The following is a 26,418-nucleotide window of genomic DNA, read 5'->3' as shown; positions in this document are numbered from 1 at the left end:
GATGCATACTATTTGGCCGTGGCAGAATTCTTTGCGGCTGAATTGACTGCGGTCAATTTTGCGGCAAAGATAATTTTGCAATGGCCAAATCCGGCTAAACTTAAACGACCCACAGCCCTCAATAAAGCCCCACACCCACCCCCTACTACCTTTTTGGTCTCTGCTTATCTTCTGACCCTACATGGGTTGGATCCAACGCTGCAGGGTCTGCTTTTCTTCGTTTTTTTTTCTTCCCGTCGCACACCTCCAAACCTCCGGAAGCGGGTGGCACCCCCACAACCCCCAATGAAGGCCATCATTACCAAACATGGGGAGTGGGGGACACCCCTGCAACCCGCTATTCTCCATGTTTGGTAGTGATCCCCAATCTGATCATTTCCAATCGATGGAATGGTACTGGCCGAATTCGGCCAGAAGTACCATATACGATCAATTGAAAACGATCAGATTGGGTAATTCCTTTATTTCTAGTTGGATTTCAGTTGATCTGATAGGTAATAAATACATCCTTCCAGAAAAAGTTTATAAACATTTTGAACTTTAAGACTTGGGTGTGTGTGTCCTGTTGATCCTATGCCACGAGGGTAAGAGGGAAGGAAATGTATGATGCGTGGGCCTGATAAGCTAGATAGTACAGTCAGAATCCATGGGAGTGGTCTAGTAGTTCGCACTGAATCACCGAGAAGTGCATGCACTGTGTCGCAGAAGCAGGACAGGCATCATGGACAAAAGGGAGATCGTTGGATTGAAACACAAGTTATATGCGCCAAAACAAACACTCATCCTGGGCTCATTTCCTAACAGCAAAGAAGTGGTGATTTGGGTGTTCACAAACTAATTCATTAAAAACCAGGAGTGATTTCATTAAATCCTGAAATATACAAATGAATTACATTTTTTAGAATTGTTTTATATTGCACCTTAATTCAAACCAAATTTGCTCAAAAAAACACTCCCAGCAAAGGCACTCTGCCGGCAACAAAGAAAATTATGATTTGGACAGAACATACACTTAGAGACACTTCACAAACCCTTAAAAAACACAAGTAGAATTGCCTTAATTTTTGTGATTTTTTAAATCTGTTTAGAAATTGATAACCAAACAAGGTACCTTCTACAAGAGGATGAGAGATGCTATGGTATGTTAAGTGTCATTCACTGGCCTTGAAGTGCTGAAGCTGACTGATCAGTGAGTCCTATCTGCTTACTGTGGTGACTTATCCACCCTGTTTCCTCACGCCTCTGGGCACCTTCATTTCTCCTCTGAGCACCAAACTCATCTGATATGGTATGGTGGAAGACTTACACAGTACATACAATACCTTGAAAAGGCATCCTGAAGCTGAACAAGAAAGAGAAACACAATACCCAGAAACCATATACCAAAACAGCCCTATTGAGGAAATTTTTCAATTTTTGTCTGAATTACATTAAGTGTTCTGTAAGGCAGAGACTACTTGGCAAGGTATTCCTGAGACTTAAGGGCTGGACTGAAAACGCCTGACCGCCCCATCAACAAAAGAATGGGTGTGAAATTGTAATACGCTTTGTTTAACAGGCACAGGGCTATGAACTTGATTGATCCTTTGTTCACTTGGAAGCCAGTAAAGTGAACTCCAGGCTGGTGAGGCATGCACACTGTGCCCTAAATGAAGCCTCACCGGATGAATCTTCAATTATCTGAAGTTTATGGAGTAGTGCTTCGGGTAACCCCAAAAAACCTTCACCCTTTGATTTTCACTCAACACTCTAGTCACCTTCTTCACCTTGCTCTTTCACCTTGCTGGGTATTCTCACCCTCTTTCGTTGCCACTGCTCCATCTCTCTGAACTTTGTGCCCTTATCCCCTGAGTCACTTCTCCAACTCCCAGGTCCAGCGCGCTCCAGCCTTTAGACCCTCATTCAAACCGTGTGGGCCTTTCACCATGTCTAGCTTTCTCCTACAAATTTCTCCAAATTGGCTTCTATACTAACTCTAAGGTCTCCAGCTGCTACCTCAAACAACCTCTCTGCCAAACTGAGCTGGTGGGCTTTTAGAGGTCTTTGATTGCATCTTCCAGCCTCTTTCTCTCTCTGGTGAAAGGGGACTCAGTGTGTTAGCCAGGGTAGGGATTGGCTGTCAGACTCTTTCCCTGGGAATTGCTTACAGACTTGTGGGAGTTGGGACCAGCTTGACCTCCCCCTTGGTCAGTATTCCCTCTGCCTGCCACACCCTGGCTCTGCCTTCCATCTTCTCTCTATTCTAAGGGAAATTTAGGCAGATGGTCTACGGAATGCCCTGTGGGCACACTTCGCATACTTTGCAGAATGGCTTTCATTTATGATAGGATGTGAGGATGGCTAGTCCCCCCTCTGGGTGATGCTCTCTCTGGTTGTTGCACCCTAATCCTTCCCCCAGGGTGAACTCCCTTAGCCTGTCTGCACTTAGCTGTATGGGAGTGGAGGTCTTCTGTCATGAACAGCTGTCTGACTGTTGAGTTCTCCATACTAATTCAGGTCACACTGGTTCCCCCTGTAGGTTTATAAGGGATTCCTGCACCTCCACAAGTCGGTCACGTTATGCATGCACTGCTCTATCTGTTGGATTGCAATTTAATAAGCTAAAGCACTTTGTTTTGGGTTTAGAGTGATCCTGATTTCTCTATTCCTATATGGTCTATTCTTCCCAGGTGATGGGGTTGTTCCCCTTAAAAAGACCACTTCCCCAGTTGGCACCATCTGATTGTCACCTAATTCAAGATGAGGGCCAAGTAGGGAAAACCGTGAATCCTCTCATTCCACCCCACCTATCCACCCCTAAGTTCATTGTTGCCTAGCTTCAGGACATATGTGACCCCCTTGGCCATCAACTAGAGGAACCCATGTACAGGTTGGGCACTTTGTCTCAATATCCAGATGCAGATTCTAAAACAATCTGTGACGTACTCCGATTATGAAGTCGATATACAATGGGGGTCATTACGACCCCGGCGTTAAGGGGTTAATGGCGCCGTAAAAGGCTGCTGCATCGTTAACCCCTTAACGCCTTACTACGAGGTCCCTTTGCGGCTCCCGACCTTAACGGCTGGTCTGGACCAGCCGTTTAAAGTAGAGACCCGCAAAGGGACCTTGATGGCAATTACGGTACCGCAATTTGCAGTACCGTAATTGACGCCTTCCCCATTCCCATTGAGCCCTATGGTGCAAAAATGGGAATGGGGAAGGGCCATGGAGAAAGGGGGAATTACCGCCCGCCAACCTTGGAATGGGGTGGTAATTCCCCCTTTCTCCATGGCGGACTCCGGCATGGACCATGCTGCTAATAGCACCATGGTTTAGCGCCGGAGTCCGATTGAGGGCCAATGTCTTCTAAGGCAAGTTGCAAAGCAGGTTGAGGTTAGCCATGAATACAATATTTTCACTGTGTGCTTACCCAAGATACGGGGAAAGCTTTACAGATAATTTCAGAACTTTGAAAGAAGTGAAAAAGCAGCTTTGTGCCTCAAAACACTTGTCTATAGACATATTATAAATTCCATATAAAATAATAGGTATCTTTAATTGTAATTTGTCTGGTTAATTTTGTTAAAATAAGAATACTTTTGAAGTACATTTTTTGTTTCATTATCACTATTTAAACCATATCCAATTTTTCACATACAACTTCTAGGCCGTCTTGACACATTTATTTCTCTAAATAAATATGTACCAAGTCTAACCTGGAGAAAGTTGATTTTTTTCCTAAAAGCAGTGTGGCCTAAATGTAGCATGCTTTAAGCCAAGGATAAGCAACCTGATGCTCGCTACACATTTTGGACTGCAAGTTCCATTATCCCTCACTATTAAATAGGCCGGCTCGGGCTGATTGGCCTGCTAGCCCAAAACCTCAGAGTTGGCGAATGTTTCAAACCCATGAAGGTCTGACTTTTCATTTTATGGGACTCTCTTCCTCCCAAAAGACACCTGAAAGTATGTCCTGGGGATGAAGTCAGGGCCCTGGTAACTGAAAGCAGGAGCATTATTTTCTATCTCATTCTTTGTGATTTTCATGGAATCAAAAGTGGTTTCATAGGATTTTTGTGAAATCATCATGGTCAAATGTTATCTTGTGTCACTTTCTGAGAAGTCATGAAAGGGTCATTACGACCCAGGCGGTAAGTTACCGCCTGGGCCGTGACTTTACCACCATGGCGTAAACTACGTTTACGCCATGGTGGTTGGCGGATTTACCGCCCCATTCCAACCTTGGCGGGGCGGTAAATCCCCATTTTCCCTTCCCCATTCCCATTTTGCCCCATAGGGCATAATGGGAGTGGGGAAGGCGTTAATTAAGCCACCGTAAATTACGGTGGCGTAATTAACATCAAGGTCCCTTAGCGCCATGGATTTTAACACCTGCTGAAAGCAGGTGTTAAAACCTCCATGGCGCTAAGGGACCTCGGAATCAGGCGGTAAGGGTCGGCGCTGTTTACGCCGCCGTAAAACCCTTACCGCCTGAGTCGTAATGAGGCCCATGCATGTGTCTTGTCACTCACTCCTGCTCCTGTTATTTTGTTGAAGAGGCTGCAATGCTCATGAGACTCAACACAGATGGCAATGCTGTTTTCAGGTAATTTCAGGAATTGTGACCAACTAAGATGATGTAACAGTAAAGCTCACCTGAAAACCGCAAAATGGCTCTAAATTAATATTCTCTCTTTGAACAATGCATATTATTTAATTCTAATCAATGTAAAAAAACGCAAAAAAATCAAGAATACACTTAGGTGTTTACAGAACATTTTATTGAAATTGTACATTGTGCTTTCATCCAGACTGCATTACAGACATTATGAGAATAATTTACTAGAATCTTATAGAGGATTTCAATGGATGGGATTAAGCGGTGTGGTTTCAATAGCCGCTTTGCTGCAAAATGTTGATCACTTTTAAGACAGAATATAAAGAGTGTAATGTGATTATTCTGATACGTTTTCCATTCTGAAATGTCTTAAGCGTAATTCAGAAGACCAAGAATCATTGAAAATTGAGGAAAGGAGACAGGAAGCATCAGCCTCCGATGATTTTGATCATCACGGTTGCTTTACCCACAGCGGATTGGTGCATCTGCAGTCACAATAATCTCAGCCACTTGAACACCGATGTACTCCCCTTTTACATCTTCAATATTTGTTGTATCATCCTCAAAGACTGTCTTCATCTTTCCTGTCCAGGGGATGTCAGCAGTGTAGCGCATCCCAGTGACACAGTAATCCAACGAGTACTTGGGCTGGACTTCCACTTTGGCATTAATAGAGTCAGACCTTGATTCCATCCTCCTGCCCGCGGTACCCACAGTGAAACTGGTGGTGACCGATGAGGACACAGACATATCTCCCAAACCAGGGATGCCGGCACTAACCTCAACCGTAACACCAATTTCAACGGAGGATTCAAAGCTCCAGCTAGATTCTGTCTCCACAGTGAAGGTCAGTTGCCTCTCAACATTAAGGGTCGGGCTACCTTCAGGAGCAGCACAGTTCTGGGCTTTTGTTTTGGCAGTTAGCTGCAGTGGCTCGGATCTCAAGATTTTCTTATCATTAAAGTTGTACCTAATATCATAAAGGATCACCTTTTTGGTAGGCTTGCTATTGTGAACTTGCACATACTTGCTCTTCAGCACATATGCAGGAATATCCATGTCTCCATGCCTTTTAACACCTGACATAGCATTGAGGAATTGGCCATCTGCATTGATTGCAACCGCTTTCCAGATACTGACGTCATCCCTTGCGCCACTCCCAGCATCATTCCAAACCCAGGCCCACTGCCCTGGAGTTACATAGTCGGATTTAACACAGCGGAAATCGTCAACAGAAGGAGGTGCATAGTTCCCTGTAGCAGCATAACCCAGAGATACATAGTAGGGGGGACACACAGGACGCCAAATAGCACCATCTCTACTAGCCCCAGAACCCCTATCTGTCCAAACCTGAACAAACGAGGTTGGCTTAGCCAATGTCCCTGGCTTAACTTCTTTTGCAAATATTCCAGTAGCTCTATTATAATTATCAACGGCGACGTGTCCGAGACTGCAGCAGTGGTCGGCCCTCCAGAAGGAGACATCCCTGTGTGCTCCGCTCCCTAAAAAAAGGCAAATGCATAATAAGTTCAACAATTATAGATCCCTCCCAATGCAGTCAATTACATTTTTCTCTGCCTGTTATCACAATCCTGGTACTAGTCTTTTTTGATTTAAAAGCTCTGGCATGTGGCCACAGGCATCCTTCACCCCCACCTTTGGTGAGCAAGACTGGTAGAATGGCAACCAAGACAGAGGACACTTGTATACATGTCCCCCCAAAAGACGAAGATCACATAGAAATTGCTATTTGCCATTGGGGTGTCAAAACAGTGGTTTTAGGTTAAAAACACTAATGAGTCTATGGAAAGACCCTCGCCACTGCCCCCAGGATATGCTGCTTTTTCCAGTTTAGGACATTCTCTCTTGCTCATTCCCATTATTCTGGCTTTTACCCAAGCGCCTAAGGTTATTATCTACCAGAACTATGTATTGGGTTCCCATTTTCAGGTGGTATTATGGGAGTTACAAATATTTTGCTTTATGGGCAAAACATTGCTATGATTTTCACAAAATGTTCTGTCTACAGAATACAGTTACTTGTAAGCAGCAAAACCCAGAAGCCCATTTGCCAGCAGGGGAAATCAAAACATGTCCTTTTAGGGTTGTGTCCAAAGGGCCTGATTACAAAAGATTTTTCCATAGAAACGTGCATTGTAAATCAGCCCGAAAACATCATTTCAGTTTTGTGCTTCTAAGAATGACTGTCTCCTCTTTGGTCCTGTTTACCATGAATACACCCCCCCCCCCCCCCCCGATGGCCTGACATTCATGGTAACCTTTGGTGGATGTAGCCTTACCTTTGTCATCCCAAACGTTGACCACTTCAGTGGTCACGTAGAGAACCAGGGCGACATCTGCTGAAGCTCCAGCTGAAGGGATTGTAATTTTGTCGTAATTCAGCACATACGCCGTCTGTGAGGGTCGGTTATAATTGCTTACGGAGAGAAAGGTCCCAGATGCCAAACCTTGAAATTGAAAACATAGAGGATATATTGTAGTGCAATTTCTAGCAGCAATGCGCAGTTTTGTCAAAGCCACATTCTGCTGAGTACAAGAAGCAAGGTCTTTATGGTGTCTTTGTACTGCGTGCAGCTACTTCAGTTCCATTTTCACACAACAGAAAACCCCACACACCCATTCATGCATATACATATCCATCCTTAGTGTCATTACAACATCTATGCTTGTTCCACTTTTCTCGCAGTTATGAAGGATATCTATTTTGGGGAAACTAATGACGTGGGATCCTCCGGCCAGTGCTGCTCGATGCTCAGAATGTACTTCTGCCCTGCAGAGTCCCTTAGTCTATATTTAAAGTCAATAAGGGAACCCCTAGAAGTCGGTTGAGGGCATATATAAACTAATACAGGGTCCAGTGGCATGAGCACTCCACCTGCTTTGAGATATATTGCTACTATCACTCTGTTTATAACTTGATAAATAATGGAAATTTAAGAGGAATGAAATACGAAGTAATTGGACACCACTTGAGCATTTGGTGTTACATTTGCATCTCACACACAATCTAATGTATCTTTATTATTTTAGGAGGCCGCTGCATCTTGCCAATTCCCTGTAGAATTACCCTATCCGTGACTTTCTTTTTCTGCACATTTCTTTCCTATGCATGCACAGTGACCCTGGAGTACCATGTACCCAGAAGCTATATGATGGCCTTATTCAGACACACTATGCATAGTCCATCAGACAAGACAGGTAGTATTTCTCCTTGCAATACATTCAAGCAATTTTATATGGTGCCTCTCAGAATGTAAATATCCAGGTGTTGCCGTGCTACTAGTTACAAATGCGTAGAAAGCACCATTTTAGCTGCATTAACATTAAAGGGGGCAAATCAGTATACATTTATGTAACTGTTAGAGGTGGTCATTTGCTTACTGTCACTTTCTAAAACAAAGGATTCTAAAAAGGATGGGTGGTTGAGGATGACCTTCGTATTGTGCCGCTTACCTCAGCATGGAATGTGGAACCTGATTATGGAGTGACAGTGAGGCTGAGGGGGTGTCCCCAACATTACTGCAAGAGCTGGGTGACAATGCTACTTAAAAAAACTAGAATGAACATCTCAAAATTCATGACATTTGACAGAAGGTTTGACAGGTTTTCAATCCCTATGATCAGGTTCTATCATCAAAATGTTGTCCACTGCTAGCTATACGGAGCTGAAACTGGTCTACTACCAAATATTGGGGGCAGAGTGGAGGCATTAATATGGGAAAATCTCCTCTCTATCTCCAAAGGGACACCTATGCCTGCCATTAGACCTGAACTGGGTTTGGTCTCATTACAGGCACACGTCCACTGGAGGCAGTTGCAACTTCTGAGAGCATTATTGCTCCCCCCATAGAACTGTGTATTTTTAGAATTGGGAGAATTGCTGAGGGGCAACGCGCTCGCCTTTGAGGCAAAACGAAGTGGAGCAACAACGGTTCGATCTCTGGGTCCATGCTTAGAACCCTCTGGGTATTAAGCACGTTATAAATAACCAATTATATATATATATATATATATATATTCTAATTGAGTGCCCAAAATTGCATGAATCACGTACATATTGCTTTGGGCAGTTGTTTTAGATTAAATTAATTTAATACCGAATATTGTGGTCAAGGATTCTAAATTGTTGTGAGCCATCTTTGAATATATCAGTTTTAAAGTTCTTATATGTGTCCTGTACCAATGAATTGAAATTAATGTTTTATATTCTGTAGAAACATGAGATGTTTACTTTTACTTGCTTGAACTTTCGTAATGTATCAATTCGAATGACATGAAATGTTGATTTTTAAGATTGTTTTTCTGTATTCCTCTTGCAAAGATGACTTTGTTAATCATATGCAAAACATAAATAAAACGAATAAAAATAAAATGCATCACTATGTGCTGAAGAACATGATGGGATGGAGAGGACAGGATAGGTAGGTACGGTCTTGAAACAAGTAGAGAAACATTTTAGTCTGATAAAGGAATTTTATCTAAGATTCTGTCTTATTTTTGTTATTGTTGCTCTTCAAAAAGAATGACCTGTACTGCTTGTCTGGTTAAAATCGGACACAAAGCATTCTTTCATGTTAAAGGAATTCAAATTGTGTAGCACATGCCAGTGACAACGTGAATCAGCATTGTTGTGAGGTGAGGTCATCTGATGAACACATTACTCCAGTGCATATTTTAAATGTTATTTGTTCATGTAATCGACAGTTGAGCCCTAGAGTACAGCAAGAGGCTTGTTCAAAAATGTTAAATAGCCCCAGAAATATTATCTGAAGTTTGCTTTTCTATGAAGTCCTTTCATGTGTTATCTTTCAGGCAGACTGCTTTCTTTTCAATAGAAGGTTCGGAGCTATAGATATCCAGAAAACTACCTATCCACAATATTCTTGATGACCATGAAGCACAATCTACAACTCTGAAGTTTACAGTCAAGTTAAGTCAAGCTTAACATGTTACATTGTATAAGAATCTCTGCGGCTCTAAACAGTCTATTGAAAACAATGCATTCTGTGATTAGAATAATATTTAAGAGTGACAGATTGAGGAAATTAAACGACATAATTAAGATATTTTATAGATCTGTTGGTGTACTCGAAGGTGAAACTGGTTGTTACATCAATATTTAAATAAAATAAAATATGCATATTAACTGAGAAACAGGAATCTAAGTAAATGTGGAAGTACAAGTAGACATTTCTAGAAAGATTTGTTTCAATCTTATAACAGAAGATGTACCTTGAAAGATGGAATAAGTGTGTGACAGGAATGTGTGGGCATCGCTTTCAAAATATTATAATCTGATACAAGGCAGAACACTTTGCCACTGATCAAGGTGAAAGGAAAATCATCATGATGAGTACTTTAGGACAAAAATAATTCTTGCAAATCTTCTGTATAACTTACTATAAGGAACTGTTGAAGGTGTATTTTATACATTTAACATTTTTTGGAAAAGTGCAGTTTAATTTTTCCCAGCATTGTTTAAAATTCGGAAAAATTGTGAAAATTAGTTGTCTAAACATAGTATTATATCAAAAGAAATTGTGAACCAAAAGAAATGAAATTGAGTGAGTAGGGTTTCCAGACCATAGAATTTGCATTTAAAGAATGACAACTGCAATTCGATTAGTTCACTAAATAATGATATTGCCGAAGGAAAGACCTTACATGGGTTGCTTGTTCATAGTTATTCAAACACTTATACAAAGTATAACTTATTTAGTTTGTTGAATTAAGAATATGATTGTGACAAAGCTGCTTGATGTTATAATTAGCCGTACCATATTGAAAATACAGTACAGCTGGATGTTAAATGGTTGTCTTGAGAAGTCTTGGAAGTGAAGTATGCTGAGGACCACAATACTTTGCTCTGAAGCCTTCGGGTGATGGTGTGCACCCTATGTGGGTTTAGGGAAATCCCCCTGGAACATTATTACACTTTTTAAGACTTTGTACGGAAATACTCACTTGCAGGTTGGACAGGGTCAATGTCTACTGACCATAAACCAACATCAGCACTGGCACCTGAACCTCTGTCATCCCAGATAGGAAAAAGGAAACCGGTTCGTACCAGATCTGCTTGTACACACCTGCAAAACATTGTTTTTTAGTAACATCATGGCCAGGAAGGATTTCTAGAACCTATGCTTCACACACAAACACACAAACACACAAACACACAAAATGAACTGGACAATGTAGATTAAAAAAATATGCTGTTTACATGTGATGGTGACTAGTACTTGAAATGAGAGGCCCCATTTTGGATTTCCGAGGGGTGCAAGGTTCCACAGTGTCTGAGCACTAAAACTGACAAGAGAGTTTCTTACCTATACTTTCCTGCATCGGGATAACTATTGTAATTGCCCTCAGCTGCATTCCCCAAACACACATATCCTGGCGCCGGTATCATTTGATAAATGGTGACATCTTGGTTAGCTCCACTTCCTGTATCTTTCCAGATGGGTCTGAAAACAAACAAACAATATTAATCGTAAAGCATTACCTCATACGGATACATTGATACTTTCATTTGTGTAAAGAACTTACTGCAGAGCCTCCATATATGTTATTGGGAAGCAACTTTGGAAGCTGGGCCGAAAGTTCAGGGGGAATTCATTTGTCTTGGAATGAAGATAATGCAGAGCAACACAGTTTTAATCACGGTCCTGCTCTTAGAGACTGCCTAGAGGCTGATCTGCAGTTTTGCACACGTTACAAAAGTTTAATTAAGCATAAACATATGGAAACAAAATCTGGGAATTTCTTCTACTCTAAAGCCCAATTGATCTAGTAGACCCTGTGTACATTAGCTAGCTGATGTGACGTGTTACCCAATAAATCACATATAAACGTGAATGAATTCCTAAAAGAAAGGCAATAGCCATTAGGATGATTAGCCTAGCTATTGAAGTGGGAGGTAAAGAACTGTTTTCTTTTGATATAACAGGCCTGGCAGAAACAGTTTCCAAATGTTGCTATGATGTCCTGATTATCCATTAACACCTGATTTGTAGAGCATCCTAAAAGCTTTTCCCCTCTTAAATCATGGTCCTAGACCTATGACCTATGTCTTAGTGGAGGAGATCAGAGAGGAGGTCTTGCATGTTCTGTGACCTAATGTCATGCTAAAATATTTAGTTTAATTTGGCTTGTTATTGAGTGGGGACCCAGCTTTGAGAAGCAGCACAGCGAGGTACAACAAAGGGTTAATTGGAATACTGGTTAGGGGGCACACATTGCATACAGTTGAGTAACAGGAGCAATTTTAGGGTGAAGTGAGGTCATTCAGCTGGTGCATTGGGGTGTCTGTGGAAGATGCACCTTCACTAAGGGGTGTTAGGATGCTAGAGCTCCATTGTGAATTGCATGAGGGTTGGTGAAAGTCTAATTGTGATGGGTATAAGATTCCCCATCCTTGAGTCGTAGGTTGAGAATGCCTATTTCCTGTTTTTGCTTGTGCATGTTTAGAGCTCAAACTGTACAGGTCCTGGCTTCTTGTGCAACATCAGCCCCAAGAGATGAGGACATGTCGGTTCAGTAGGAGTCAGAATGCCTTACTCTCCTAGCCTGCTGGAGTGCTATACGTCTTGTTTTTTCAAGAGGCAAAATAGCCAATGAGACATGAAAGTCATCCTTCGTCATGGATACTTGGCAAATCTTCACTTGTTGGCCTTGCCGAGAGTATAATTGGTGTAACCCAGTAGTAAAATAAATAGTACCTGAACGACTGAGGTGGACTAAGGAGCCCATTTCCAACGTCCTTCACAATGACCGCAGCATTAGGAGGTAGTGAATAGTTAGGCACAGCGGTGTCTCCAAGTAGATAGTAACCTAGCAAGATGCAAGCCCGGGGAGAAGACAACATAAACAAAAATACAACATGCCAGATTGATTTTACAGACAGAAGCAGTCTAACCCTAGATCACATAAAAAACAATGTGCTGTGCAGTGCACATAATGGTCTCCCCTACAGTGCAGCCAGTCCAGCTCTCTGTGTCCTTAAATTCCTCCCACCTGCAAACTAAGAAAATTTGACTCAGCCTTAGTTTTCTAACAAGCCTAAATGCGAGGAATAGTTGATAAAGCTAATGGAAACCTTGGAAAGTTTGTAAACCTAGGTAATCACTTATTTTTTCAACAAGCATACCACTGTTTGCAGCGAAGGCGGTAACAATAATACACAAGAGGAAGAAGTGTTTGCAATGGAGTGTTGCCCCCGCACATCATTATCACATTTCCAATGTAACAAGATGGGGCTGGGCCTGTGACATCAATCCCCCAATAGCTAGGTCTCTGCGACTGTGCATTTGTGGACTAGGGTCAAAATCACCTGCATTTACACAATAACCCCATTTGCCACAGGAATATACAGGCATAGAAGGGATTATTTGACCCCTCCCCAGATATCCTTGTGTGGGAGACGAGACGATCATAAGATCATATTTTAAAGGTTTGTTTCTGGAGGCAGAGAAGGAAGGATGTGTGCTTGGAGCTGTAGTGAAAAGGGGTGCAAGCACCATTTTGGGACCAGCCCACACACTTTAGCACTCCTCCCAACTCCCACTAACAGGTGCGACTCTGTGCAACAGCCATGGACACACAACTGGAGAAATGACACTTTCAGCATGAACTAAACATTTGTTTGACAGAAAGGCAAAATATAAAAGACATTCATTTGAGCAACAATTGGGAATTAAAATGCAAGTTAAGCAAATCACAGATAATTAGAACACAGCCTCACGTTCCTTGTATCTAATGCTGGGGACCCAGGCTCATCTTAAACAAACTGCTACTCATCACCAGGGGCATCTCCTCATATCTTTCAGCCAGTTCCTAAAAGAGAGAGCGCCACAAGGAGCCGCATGGGTACATCAAGCTCCGAGCACTTGCTCGATGTCAGTCCACGGAAGAATCCCCCTGAGTTATATATGCATGCATTCTTGTACCTTTGTGCTGTCACTCAGCGTAACACAATATTCTAGAACTTTCTCATTGCAAAACATGTTTACTGATGGAAAAAAAAACAGCTCAGTAATTTTGCAAAAACGCTCCCTTTCCTTCCACTCCCCACTCGGAGCCCATCTGCGAAAGCGCAGGAATGTCTCTTATAAGTAATGGCCGGGTCAAGGCAGCAATTACTCATGGGAAAGAGGACCTCTTTAGGGAAGCTGGCAGTTCAACGGGTGCAAAGAAAGAATATTCCAGTGGAAGCTTGAAACAGTATTCATTGCAATTAACCCCTAGTGAGCAAGCTTTACCGGGGATGCACTCTGCTAGCTAGTGTCTACAATGCTACAAGACTGGCCATCGTAGGCACTATAATGCTTTAAACACTCAAATACAGGCCTCAATCAGCTACTAAGCTTGGGCCTCTGCCCTGCCTTTGCAAGCTATGAATGTAACCTTCCACCCCTTTGATGCCTGCACATTCAATGTAGCTCACTATGCTTGTTATGTAGGCGCTACTAAGCATCACTAATCCATCTATAAAGGTCTGTTTCAGCATTTAGTACAACATTTGAATAAGCTGTTAGCCTTAGCTGTTAATGCAGCCATCTAAGGACCTAATATGTAATATAGTTAGCTCAGCAGGCTAATGCACCCAAGGAAAATGCAACTTCCTTCACACTACAGGAGCATGGATAGCTGCCACATTTGCTAAATCCATTACAATGCACATATCATGAGAGGCTATTAGTCAACTAATAATGTTTGATATTGGCATTTGTTTTTTACTTATTTTTCTGTATTATTTATTTATTTAGCTTCAATTTGTTTTAGTTCAAATCAAAATGTTCACATATAAAATATATCAAACACAGAAATAAATATTGTAAAAAAATTCCAATATGAATTATTTCTTCCTTAAACATTTTGAAAAATAAAACATGACTTAGCCTCATCATGTAGTTTCTGTCAATTCACATGGTGAAATATGATATTCCTTGAAAGCTCACAGTCATTATACAGTCAACCCCTCCTTTACATGCACATTTCTTCACTCTCAGTCCATTGTCACTTTACAATAAATCAGGTGGAAATTACTGCTGTTTAGAGACATCTGCTAGTGTGGATTTTATTAACTGCCAAAGATGGAGATTTCCCAATGAGACACTGGCCAGAAGATTTCACTTTATACCCACTCGGGATCATGTACAAATCTGTTGCCAAGTGTTAGACGGCAAGTAAGAACATGTCTGATCAGTTCAAGCATTGGCTGAACTTTGCAGAGTCTGCAGAACCTTATGTCTCGTGCAATACCCATTTGTGGTTCAATAAATTACATGGTGGACAGCTGATTAAGTCTCATCAATAATACAAATCTCCTGCAAATCGGAGGAGTCAGCATTCAATATTTTTGTGGTTTCATATATGTGCAAATATTTTTTGAACATGCTGCCATGGACGTTAATTCAACAATATTGCAGGGATTTCTATTCCAATCCCACATCTCCAGCTTTTTAAGCAATCATTTCCTGAGTGTAACTAAATCACCATCCCAGTTTGGTGGCCAATCAATCACTTCAAATATGCTTAGATTAAGGGTTTCAAAATCCTTCAAGGAGGATGCCTTGGGAAGTTCCATGTTTCGACCGAGGACATTTAATAAAGGACGGCACAGGTGCTTCACTGCCTTGATTTATAACACTCTATGCCTGGTTGTCCTGGGTGTTTTTTTTGTAAACTGGAATTATTGTGGATTTGTTCCATGATTGAGGAATTCGATCTTCACTATTTACCTTACTGAATAGTGTAATAAGTATGTCCACCCATAATTCCAGGTCCTTCCGCTAAACGATATTGGTTAAGCCGCAAGGACCGGGCGCCTGTATGTTTCTCTCTATTAGCGGCTGGAATTAAGTCAATGTAAATACTTTCATGTTTCCAATTTTGTATGTATTGAAGATAATCCTGAAAGGGTTCAGGACCACTTCAGCATGATTGGAAGAACAGTCCTGAACATTGGGGCTGCTCTACTAATGTCCTCTGACTCGGTAGAATGGATCGCTCCTTACATCGCTTATGTCTTACCTGCTGCAAAGGGAATTGGTTTCCAGATGGACACGTCCTCCTTTGCCCCACTGCCTGTGTCCTTCCAAACTGGTGAAAAATCTTTGGTGTAGGCATAGATCAGTTTATCTATAATTTCGAAAACAGAGAAAACATCAAATATACAATGTGATATGAAAAGTCTGTCGAATGGAAAACAAATGAAGAAGGGGAACATATAGGCAATTCTCATCTTATCGAAGAATCCTAAAAATAGAGTTTCCTTTCAACATGTACCACTAGTGAACATGCCCTTTTCTCTTTAACGCAACTGTACTCAAGTGTCACTTTATGTAAGTCTTTGCTTAAGAGTACTGTCTTGAAATGGTATAGCTTTTCTTCAAGTTGTTTAGCTTTACACTGTAAAAGGTTTATCTACTCAGTAGTGTGAAGAAGAAAGAATAGCGATCAACAATGCATATATACAGCATACAAAGTGCCTTGGCCATTTCCTATTGTTTATAATGTGCCGCCTTTTAATCTTCTCATTGGATGTTGTTCCGGTTTCAATGTAAATTTGTGGTCTTGTTGCTTCCTTATATGCACTACTTCTTTGGCTGCCCTGAAGTAATGCTTGTATGAAGAAATTGTTCTGCGCGCCCTAGAAACTGCGTTTTTTCTGACTAAGGACTAGCATACACAAGCACAGTATTTCCAAATGTTTGAATCAAAAGACATTGCAAGACAGTAATGAACTATTTTGGCTATCCACAGAACATTCAGGACAACAAAGTCTAGTAACTATTTCTATTTAATGATTCAATGTAAGCAAGAACACAAAGACCTCCTGAGGATCCACCAACTTAAAGTGGTGAAACATATGTAGAGGCACCTAATTACAGAGGCACAGGACAAAAGAAGTGCACTTGTGTTGTAATTTACAATAAATAAGACTGAATGAACAAGGCACAAAAATTGCATGATGATATCCCCATGTCCCTTCCTTCAGTACTCATGCTGTGCATAATTGTTTGACCCACAAAATAACAGTAGACATGAAGCTCCTGCTATTGGTCATTTGATGCTCTCACTCAGACTTTGCACATGCACGCTATGAAGGAAGCTGTACAGCTCAGGTACAACATTCTCAGATCTCATTCAGTGTTGCATTAAATAGATTTTGTGTGAAGCTCATGGGCTGATGAAGTGGGAGGGTTCTTCTCACAGCTCTGTGAATGTATCAGTCTAACATTGTATTTCTTCTGTGTAGATGATTAACTTCATCATCCTTACTCGTGTTTTTAGGCCACTTAGCTTCCCATTCTGGGTCAAGATAAATAAAACGTGTTCATATCATGGAAAAATAGCTTGCAAAATGCACTTTTATACAATATCATGTTTAGCTGCCCTCTGGTCCATTCTCAAACATTAGCAAAGAGAGACTTGCCTGGCTTCCCACCTAATGACTTCCTTCATGTTTTTATATTCAAAATGATATTCCTATTATTGTCAAAATAGAAATCCTAAAAATATTTAAAATTCCAAAGAAAATGAATAATTTCCAGACTATCTGCAGAGAAATCTATGGCTTTCGCTGCAAGAAGGATACATTATGCACTGGGGCTGGACTTTCTCAAATCTAAATGTCCCAGGTGCCAATGTGACAATCAGCAATAGATTGGCCTACAGCACTTTGCTTTGTGCCCACAAATACACTTTCTATGTCTGGCTAGAGTGTGCAATACTCTCTGCAACAGCTCTTGGAGGCAGGTAAAAAGGGACACTGGTGTCCCCTATCTGATCCATGGTTCAGGGTTATTGCATCTTGACTAAAGCAACATTCCTACAGCTTCCATCTTGGAATGGTAGGAGACTCATTGCACTGTTATATTTTATCATAACCCAACCCACCCAAAAAGGTAAATATGTAATGGTTTCATTTTACTTGTAATTATTTTGAGCTAAAGCATGCAACAACACATTATAATAATAACAATTGGCAGCATACTCTGTAAAAATATAAAGCCGTACACACCTAAAAATATAGTTACATAGCAGTCGGCAGAGCACAGCATGACACATATTAGCCAAAGATGCGCAGGGTGAACATAGCTGCACTCTGCAATCTGAATGCTAACATTGGCTGCAGTGTGGCAAGTGCTGCAGTGTTGGAGAGGGAAACTGATGCAGTGTGGAAATATAACAGTGGAATGTGAATGCACTGACCATCTGTGCATCCACTCAAAGAACCACACATGTGTAGATCATACACTAGAAAGCATACAACAAAGACACAAGTACACACCCTAAAGCACACATTGTGACACGCTCCATCAAAGCATGCTTCCACATACTACTCAGTACATACACTAACTAGGCATGTTGGCTTTCCTCATGCTTGATTTGTTTTGTTTCAAGGGAGTGTCAATACACACTCGTATGAGAAAAAAAGCTATTTGTATAGAAAGTATATTTGGACTTTAAACGTTTTTCCTGCCATTTGTCGGAGGAACACATACAAAATCACACCTACACACCCACACACAAACACCCCCCACTACCATGAACATGTGCACGTTATCTGTTATCTGAATTCTTGTTGCATTTGGGTGAGCTAAATAGCCATTCCATTCTGGAAAAACGGCGGTAGGAATGGTAATGGTTAATTGCAGCTATTTAGCAGCTGCATAGCTAGAGTCTTGCTGCATTAATGTGATTAAAGACAAGCCTTTATTCCTACAAACACATATTTCTGTGCAGGCTCTAGTGTAAAAAGAAAACACTTAACCAAGTGGCGATTCGCGGCTGGATGCCTGAGCAACAGGGCATCGCACTTAACAGCTTTTTCCTGCAAAATGTAAATAATAGTAGTAACATTCTGTAAAAAGCTGTGAAGGTAAAAATATCTGAATTGGAGGAACAGGAAGAAAAACCTCTTTCAATAGAAAACACCCAAATGGTTGGCTTTGCCAGTGCTTGTTTTGGAAAGGTAAGGGGTAATCAGTGAAACATCTAGAGCGTGTCTTACCTGCGCCGTCAGCGGGGCTGCTGTGAAGTACACAGAGGACGAGCAGAAGTAACACAGAGACGCTCCCCATCGTGATCAGTCGATTAGTGTAAGGGGGTGTCTGAAAAGCAAAGTGGTAGATTTAAGGTAGAGGTGGATTTAAAGGAAATGGGGGCGTGAAGGATGTGCCAGTTATACACAACAATAACAGCTGAGGGGAATGGAAGGGTGAGCACTCAAGGGGGTGCAAGAGAACGGACGAGAGGTGCTAAAAAAAGGACTGATGAAAAAAGGGAAAGAAGCAATAAAAGGGCAAGAACAAAAAAGTAAGAAAGACAAAAGAAAGGGAGTGGAAGAAATGAAGGGGGGCATGGTGGGTGCAGGAGAAGGAGGGGAGGGAGGGTGGAAAGAAGGAGGAAGAAAGGAAAGAGGGCATGGTGGGTGCAGGAGAAGGAGGGGAGGGAGGGTGAAAGGAAGGTAGGGAGGGAGGCAGGAAGAGGGGGAGGGAGTGAGCAAGGAAGGATGGAGGGAGGTGTGGAGGGAGGGAGGAAGCAAGGAAGGAAGAAGAGAGAGGGAGGGATATGGACAAAGAAGGAAGAAAGGGAGTGGGGGAGGGACGGAGGAAGGGTGGATGAGGGAGGAGGGATAGGTTTCGTCTTTTCATAGACTAGCAGAGCCATGCCAATTGCGGGTACAGCAGTCTGTAGACCAGTGGCATCGCTAGGGGGGCATGCCCCCCCTCTGAGATCCTGTGCCCCCCTACCTAAGGCGAGCAGTGACTCTGTTCCCTGTTCGTGGTGTTATTTGTGACACTCACTGAGGCAAATGTCTGTAGATCACACGGCAATACTCCTTTTGTCTCAAAGAGAGCAGTGATAGAGCAGCTTGCAGCCCCTCCCATTAGAATGTAGTCAACGAAAGTGCTAATGATGGACCATTAGTCACTGAATGGTAACATGCCTGCATTCTGATGGGAGAGGAGGTACAGTGGGGAGTGGGTAGTTGGTGTGCACAAAAACTTCTCTGCAGGAGTGCGTGTGACGTCACACATTATCTTTCATAGGTGCACCACCACTTTTGTCTGTGCCTCCAACTTTTGTCTTTGACCCCCTCTGTGCCCCTCCTAAATTTGATTCCTGGCAACGCCACTGCTATAGACTAGTCACAATTGAAAACACGCTCCTCGCATCTGCAGTTTATCTCTACAGCCCTGGAAGGAATATGTCCCATTGTATTAATGCATTGATAGGTCGCATGCAGTCCATACTCCTGGGTGAGCAGTTCTACCCCAGTAGAGACCCAGTTGGCAGATTGGCTTTCAATGCATGCCCCCCTTTCCCCCTCCACCGACCCCCCCCCCCACCGTTTGGAGTCCCAAACCATGGCATGGGGTGCTTTTTGAGCTCCTAGTCCTGACTAGCTACATTAACAGGTGAAGCGTGCAGCCTCTAATTCTTCACTAAACTTAGTGTATCGCTTTGCTACCGGCGCAGGGATCTATTCACCGGCGCGTGGCAGAGAGACTGAGGCAGAGAAGGAGGGCACGGGAGAAAGGTACTCACAGAGGGAGGAGGAGGGTGCCAGCCAATTAGAGAAGGAGCAAAACAGAGTGTCAGGGAGAGAAAGAGTGGGCGAGGGCGAGAGAGGGGGCATACAGCGAGAGAGGGTGAGATGAAGGTATAATTTCAGGTCCCGTCTTGTGCCACCGATTGAGTGCCCCTCTAAAGTGCCCTGATTGGTCCCATCTGGAGCGGTGCCCATATAGTACAATTTTTTCGGTTACCTTCTACCATCGCCCACTGACCACCCCTAGCCATCTTTCCAGCTGGGTCATGACATATTGTATGCCCCCCCCTCTTAGTTGTGCAGTCTGACCCCCTCCTACCTGGATCATCATGCATACGCATGTCTTTAGTTGCGCCTTCTCAGACTCTGGAGAATCGCACAGTGAATGCCACTCTACTGTACCTACTGTTACCCCCACTGGCTCACCAGTCCTAGAAAGGCCAGCCTTAGGATGTGAGGGGGCCCATTTCAACATGATGGTTGACCCCACCCCCCTTGCTTACAGCGGAAACCAGTTTAGGTCACCCGTGCAGTGCTTACATTATAATTGAGTCAAATACTGCCAGGGGTTAATTTCCGCTGATCAACACGAGATGGTCAGCCAGCAGCTGAAACACCCAGGGCCTGATCCACAGAACATTTTTCTAAGGGATTGCGCCATTATAAAAATGCTTCTGTGAATCAGGTCCTAAATACCTACTGATTAATACCGCTGTGTCTTGCTGACAAAGAATGTATAGCTTTTCAGGGGGCATTTAGCGAGTGCTCCAAAGCGCCCGAGAAAGAAAGTAATATACAAATGCATCTATTGCCATATTATAAGACCGCTGACTGGCAACATAGGAGCAGAATCATCTCACATACAGCACCCTTCTTAAATATTCTCTCTGGGCCTTCACCCATAGAACACCCCTTTCATCTTCTCCCTCTTGACCCCACTCATCTGACTCTGTCCTTCTCAATTGTACCCTTTGTCTCTGGTCTATCACCCATCGAATGCCCTTCTAATGTGTCCTCTCTGGACCATCGTACATACATGCCCCTCTGAGGTGCCCTGTCTGAGCCCCTGAGCCATACTCACATCAGCAGCAGGTCATCTGGACCACCCTCTGCATTCAGCAAGGCTTCTCCTGGCTGCAAAGAAGCTGTGGATCTGGAGCACTGGAGCACGGTTCAGACACAGCTGCACCCAAGGATGCAGTGGACTCAAGTGCCACCAGACGCTGCTCACCCTCAAACCCAGAGCTCTGCCTTTTATAGAGAAAACTGGCCTGTCGAAACGCAGGAAATTCCAGTTTGGGCTCTTTTGGGACCCATAATTGGAGGGGGGAGGGGACGTATTTTGACAGTAGAGACTTTTCTACTGTGATATATGATTCTTTGAAATATCATTGAACCATGAACCTCGCCTTGAGCATTTGAAAAGAATTTCAGGATATTTGCGTGAAGGCCCTTGCACAATCAGATGAAATGAGGTCCCATTTGTATGAAGCAAACTAAAATTACTAAAAGCTGCACATGAAATTAAAACTAGCCTTAATGGACACTTAATTCACCCTTTTGTTTTAGAATGTTGTTAATGTAGGTGAATGTGTTAATGTGGGAATACTATTATGTCTTCTGTTTTACATTGCTATTGTTTGTGTGCTAATTTGTACTTCACACGTAAATGTTAGTTTTGTGGTGTGGAATTTTGTATGAAGGTGATGATAAGAGTATTTTTTGTTTTGGAGAAGTGATTTCAGTAAATGAGGGTGTAGATTTTCAGGTGATTTAGTTTAAAGTGTTTCTTATCAATGTCAGTATTTCTAAACCATGTTGCATGCTTGTAATGTCTGTTGGTTTGTTGGTTGTGAATGTTGTAAAGAGGGTGTGTTAAGGTTACAAAAATGCTGGTTATATTTGATAGTTTATGTTTAATAATAAACTAAATCTTAACATTGATATTGACAGCATTTACCGTTTTTAACTTTTTAAAGATGGTACATTTTACTTTTTTGTAAAAGAAATACATTCTCCAGTGATTTCCTCATTTATTTTTAAAGAGGGAAACGTTTTTTTTTTTTTTTTAAATGTCGGTACATACATATCTTTACTTGTAAGTTAATTGACTAGTGTAAATTGATTTGCTGTTCAGTTTGTGGGATGATTGCAACACTACGGTTTTCATGAGTGTGTCAGCAGTTGTGTCTCATTATAAAAGATTACACTCAAGCAGCACAATGTGTCTCACAATACAAGACTTACATTTGTGGAAGTTTGTTTCTTCAAACCTTGTGCCCGATTCATAGAACGTTTTTCATGCCACAAAGGCACTATGTGCTGATAAAGTGCACTTTGTGGCACAAAGATGTCATGTCGGCGATTCAAGGATCGGTCCTTGCGTGGGTCTGCACTCACTTTACGTGAGTCCTTACCTAATACGTGTGGTGCTGAGTACTTTGCGTGACACGCGGTGCAAAGGGTGAGAAGGACCAGTGCAAAGAAAAAAAATAGGGGCAGAACATGCATATTCCCCATTCTTTGCGCAAAATGAGGAAGAACGAGGAATAATGTGGGCCTGTTGAGGGAAGAGCAGCGTAAAAAGCCAACGTGCCTAGTCAAGTGCATACATAACCCAATTAACGGATTACTAACCACAATTTCCGGGAGAAAAAAATGGCACACGCAAACCTTGTGATCTCATGATACGCGATGCAATGTACAAAGCACAAAGGCCACGTATAAAAGCACACAATGCACACCATTACAATATTGCACTTCCAGGTTGAATCCCGCTGTAGTGGCAGCAATCACACATGTTCATGGTAGAAGGAGGAGGAGGAGGTTGGTGAGTGACAGGATTTTCCATCCTTGCTCAATGCTTTTTGGGATGCAAGATGATGAGGTGTATGCAAGGTACAAATTCCCTCCCCATGTCATCCTAGACCTGGTCAGGTATTGGGAGGAAGACCTTGCATCACCCACAATCTGCTCCCATGCACTCACCCCCCAGGATAAGGTGCTGACAGTCTCACATTTTTTGGCTGCGGGGTCAATCCAACACACTTCTACCATTGTTGGGTGCATATCGCAGGCCACGCAATCCCAGTGCCTACACATGTGCGTAGTCACATATACATGCCACACACACCACAGTAAAGACAGAGAGTATGGCAGGAGCCTTATGGCATAGCACACTTGCCATGGGTACTGGGAGCCATTGATTGTACGCATGTTGCACTGTAGCCCCCCGAGCTACTGAGCACATGTACCACAAACAGAAGCATTGGCATTCAATCAATGCACAGGTCATCTGTGATGTGAAGGGAGTTATCATGTCTGTGAATGCAAATTTCCCTGGAAACACGCATAATAGCATCATTTACCGCCATTCTCCACTATACCAGGCCCTGGCATTGGGAACCTTTGGCAACACATGGTTCATCAATGATTATCAACTATCACACACACATGCAAGCAGTCACATGAAACACATAATAACAGCCCATGACAATCAATGCAAACAGCAACCATTTCCACATTTGCCGGGGACAGTGCCTACGCGCTCTCACCATTCCTGCTCATGCCATTCCGAAATCCTGCCACCCCCTAGCTAAGATAAGGTATAACTCAGCACACATAGCCACTAGGCCCCTTGTGGAGCGCATGTTCAAGGTAATTAAGTCACACTTCCACTCCTGTGACCACTTTGGCAGAGCTTTGCTATATGCCCCACCAGTAGTATGCAAGATCATTGTGGGATCTTGTGTCCTACACACTGTTGCTACACAGCGTGGCATAACAGTTGATCTGCAGGAGAGACATCGCTCTCAGCCATAGTCATCACCCATCCACTTGGCAGGTGAAAGGGCACAGGGACAGGATGCACGCAATCAGGTTGTGCAAACCTTCACCTGAATAGCAGCCACTGTGGAGCATACAGACAGTGAAGCCACATCCCTGGTGCCCTTCTTTGATGATTCAGGGATAATCCACCTTGCCCATAACAACACCCTGAGAATGTGAGCCTGGGAGAGGAAAACTGTGTGTGTACATAGCCATCAAATCAAGTACACAAACCAATGACACACTATAACAAGTGGTATGCTTGTCACTCAAACAAAAGCACACAACACAATCATTTAAATATGTTAACACTTTCACATGCTCACCACAAATAATTGTGCACTCATACAGCCAACAACACACAGGACAACACAGGTAGAACGGCAGAGCATACCATTTAAGCAGGAACAAACACCTGTGAGGACTGCTCTGGCCACCCTAGGCATGTCTCACCCTAATATACAGGTTGAATGGCTACTCCATTCCCTGCCAACAATACAGCTCAAAAAACACATCACCATATAAATAGTCATACAGACTGAGAAAAGTACATGTTCAGTTCAAGAAAGATGTCCATCTCTTTTCCCTTGAGAGTCTCCTCCTGCTATCCTCAGTCATGTGGCAATGCACGTTCCTGTAGGTGGTGAAACCAGCCTAGACTGCCGAGGTGTAGTGTGCAGGCATTCCAAAACCATGTATTGCTGCACAGCCACAACTGTCTCCCCTTGCAGAATGCTTCAGAAGAAAGGAAAACACAAGGTTGCAGCAGGTAACACATCCCTGCACCCAAAGCCACTGAACCCTTTCCCCCCACTAAGTGCCATGCAACAACTGCAAACAATAACTCCCCTCTCCATGTCTCCCTCCACTATCAGGCAGATGGACCTGCTCACCTCAGGCCAACACACTGAAAAGCACCACACACAGTGACTGCATCCCTGCCCACAAAAGCACCATTGTGTACCTTCCTGAGTGCCATGCAGCAATTGCAAGCAATGACTCACCAGACTCCCATCTGCATGCCTCCCGCTGCACCCAAGCAGCTGGACCTACTCACCTCAGGCCAAGGCACATGAATAAACCAAAGACAGTGAACGCAACCCTGCCAACAACGACACCATACACTGTGCTCCACTGAGTGCCATCAACCAACCTGCACAAGGTACACACCTTGATGCCATCCATATCATTTTACCCAAAATCAATTTCTCAGCTTGCACAGATATGCTGTATGTGAACGAAAAAACCTTGGCAGGCTTGAGGTGTCCCGTATGGAACAAGTTAACTTGACAGCTATGGTTTGCACAGTAGCACCAACGGGTGGCGTAGTACCACTGACCATCCAGGCCCCTGCCCTCAATGCCTTTGAGCTTTGCCCTCCAGAGTGGGCTGGGTCCCCTTGAGGAACTCTGCTGAGTAACGTGGCTGTCTCACTGCATCAGTGGCTGATGCACAATGGCAGGATTTTCAAACCTGGATTGCCAGGGCACTGACTGGGACCCGTCAGAGCTATGCCCTCTGGAGAGACCTGGGCAGGGGTTGTCAAATCGCCTCACCTGCTCCCATAGGCATGAATTGTGGAATAAAACAAGGACGTGTTCGATAAATCTAGCATGGAACTGTGAACCCTGAGAACTATGGTTTACTGAGCAGTGCCCTCTGGTGCCCATGCTGTGCCCCATGCCCTACAAGGCTCCAATGCATTTAGCAGCAGCCTGCCCTGCCAAGGTCCCTGCAACATCCCTGCCTACATCACAAAACCCCCTGGGCTTTCACTCCTGGTGCCATGCAGAAGGAGTGGTTCTGTGCCAGGAGGCCAGGGTGTGTGCCTGCTTACCAGGCTCATTGGAAGAGCAATCTCAAGCCCTGGACTGAGCTCCATAATGTACGTGGGGTGCTGCCCCTTCCTCTGAGCACCTGCCTCGAATGTGGATTGACCGGTTGCCTGGCCAGCAGTGGACCCGAGGCAACCTACTGGGGTACGGGGCAAGCACTAATGGGCCCTGGCCAGAGGCCCACTGCTGCCCTCTCTCACCCTGACCCTTATGCACCTGGCTCGCATACGTGCGCGCTGCGACCCCTGCCCAAGGACCTTCCTGCCCAGGACCATTGGAATGCATTATACTACCATTCTGGTAGTCCGGATGGCCATAAAATCAAAAATTCTATTTCCAGTTGGGTCCATAAGGAGGCTGGACGCTGATGGCCAGAACTCCCCCCCACTGTCACCCAGGGTACACAGAATACAAAAAAGGCCAGTCACCTTCGTCTGGACTACTGTAGACAGTCTTCAAGAGATCTGCCTGTGTCCCATTTATTTCTCGCTTCCCGACCTGGGCATTGTGGTGGAACCACTGTGCCAGTGGGCATCATGCTTAAACCACTATAGGCCTCCAAGCTGGCTAAG

General features: G+C 43.3%; 1 protein-coding gene across 1 annotated transcript; it reads right to left on the bottom strand.

The window, feature by feature from the left end:
- Positions 1-4,746: 4,746 nt before the first annotated feature.
- Positions 4,747-21,432, bottom strand: LOC138521058 (uncharacterized). The gene is made up of 8 exons (XM_069633580.1): positions 21,265-21,432; positions 18,639-18,738; positions 15,653-15,760; positions 12,340-12,451; positions 10,948-11,085; positions 10,586-10,707; positions 6,901-7,068; positions 4,747-6,102 (listed from the first exon to the last, which is right to left on the bottom strand). The coding sequence occupies exons 2-8, from the start codon at positions 18,706-18,708 to the stop codon at positions 5,063-5,065; spliced, it is 1,758 nt and encodes a 585-aa protein (XP_069489681.1). The 5' UTR covers positions 18,709-18,738; positions 21,265-21,432; the 3' UTR covers positions 4,747-5,062.
- Positions 21,433-26,418: the final 4,986 nt, after the last annotated feature.

This window comes from Ambystoma mexicanum, chromosome 13 (assembly GCF_040938575.1).
Source record: "Ambystoma mexicanum isolate Mex_15411 chromosome 13, UKY_AmexF1_1, whole genome shotgun sequence".
NCBI lineage: Eukaryota > Metazoa > Chordata > Amphibia > Caudata > Ambystomatidae > Ambystoma > Ambystoma mexicanum.
This window is presented reverse-complemented; position numbering and strand designations above follow the sequence as displayed.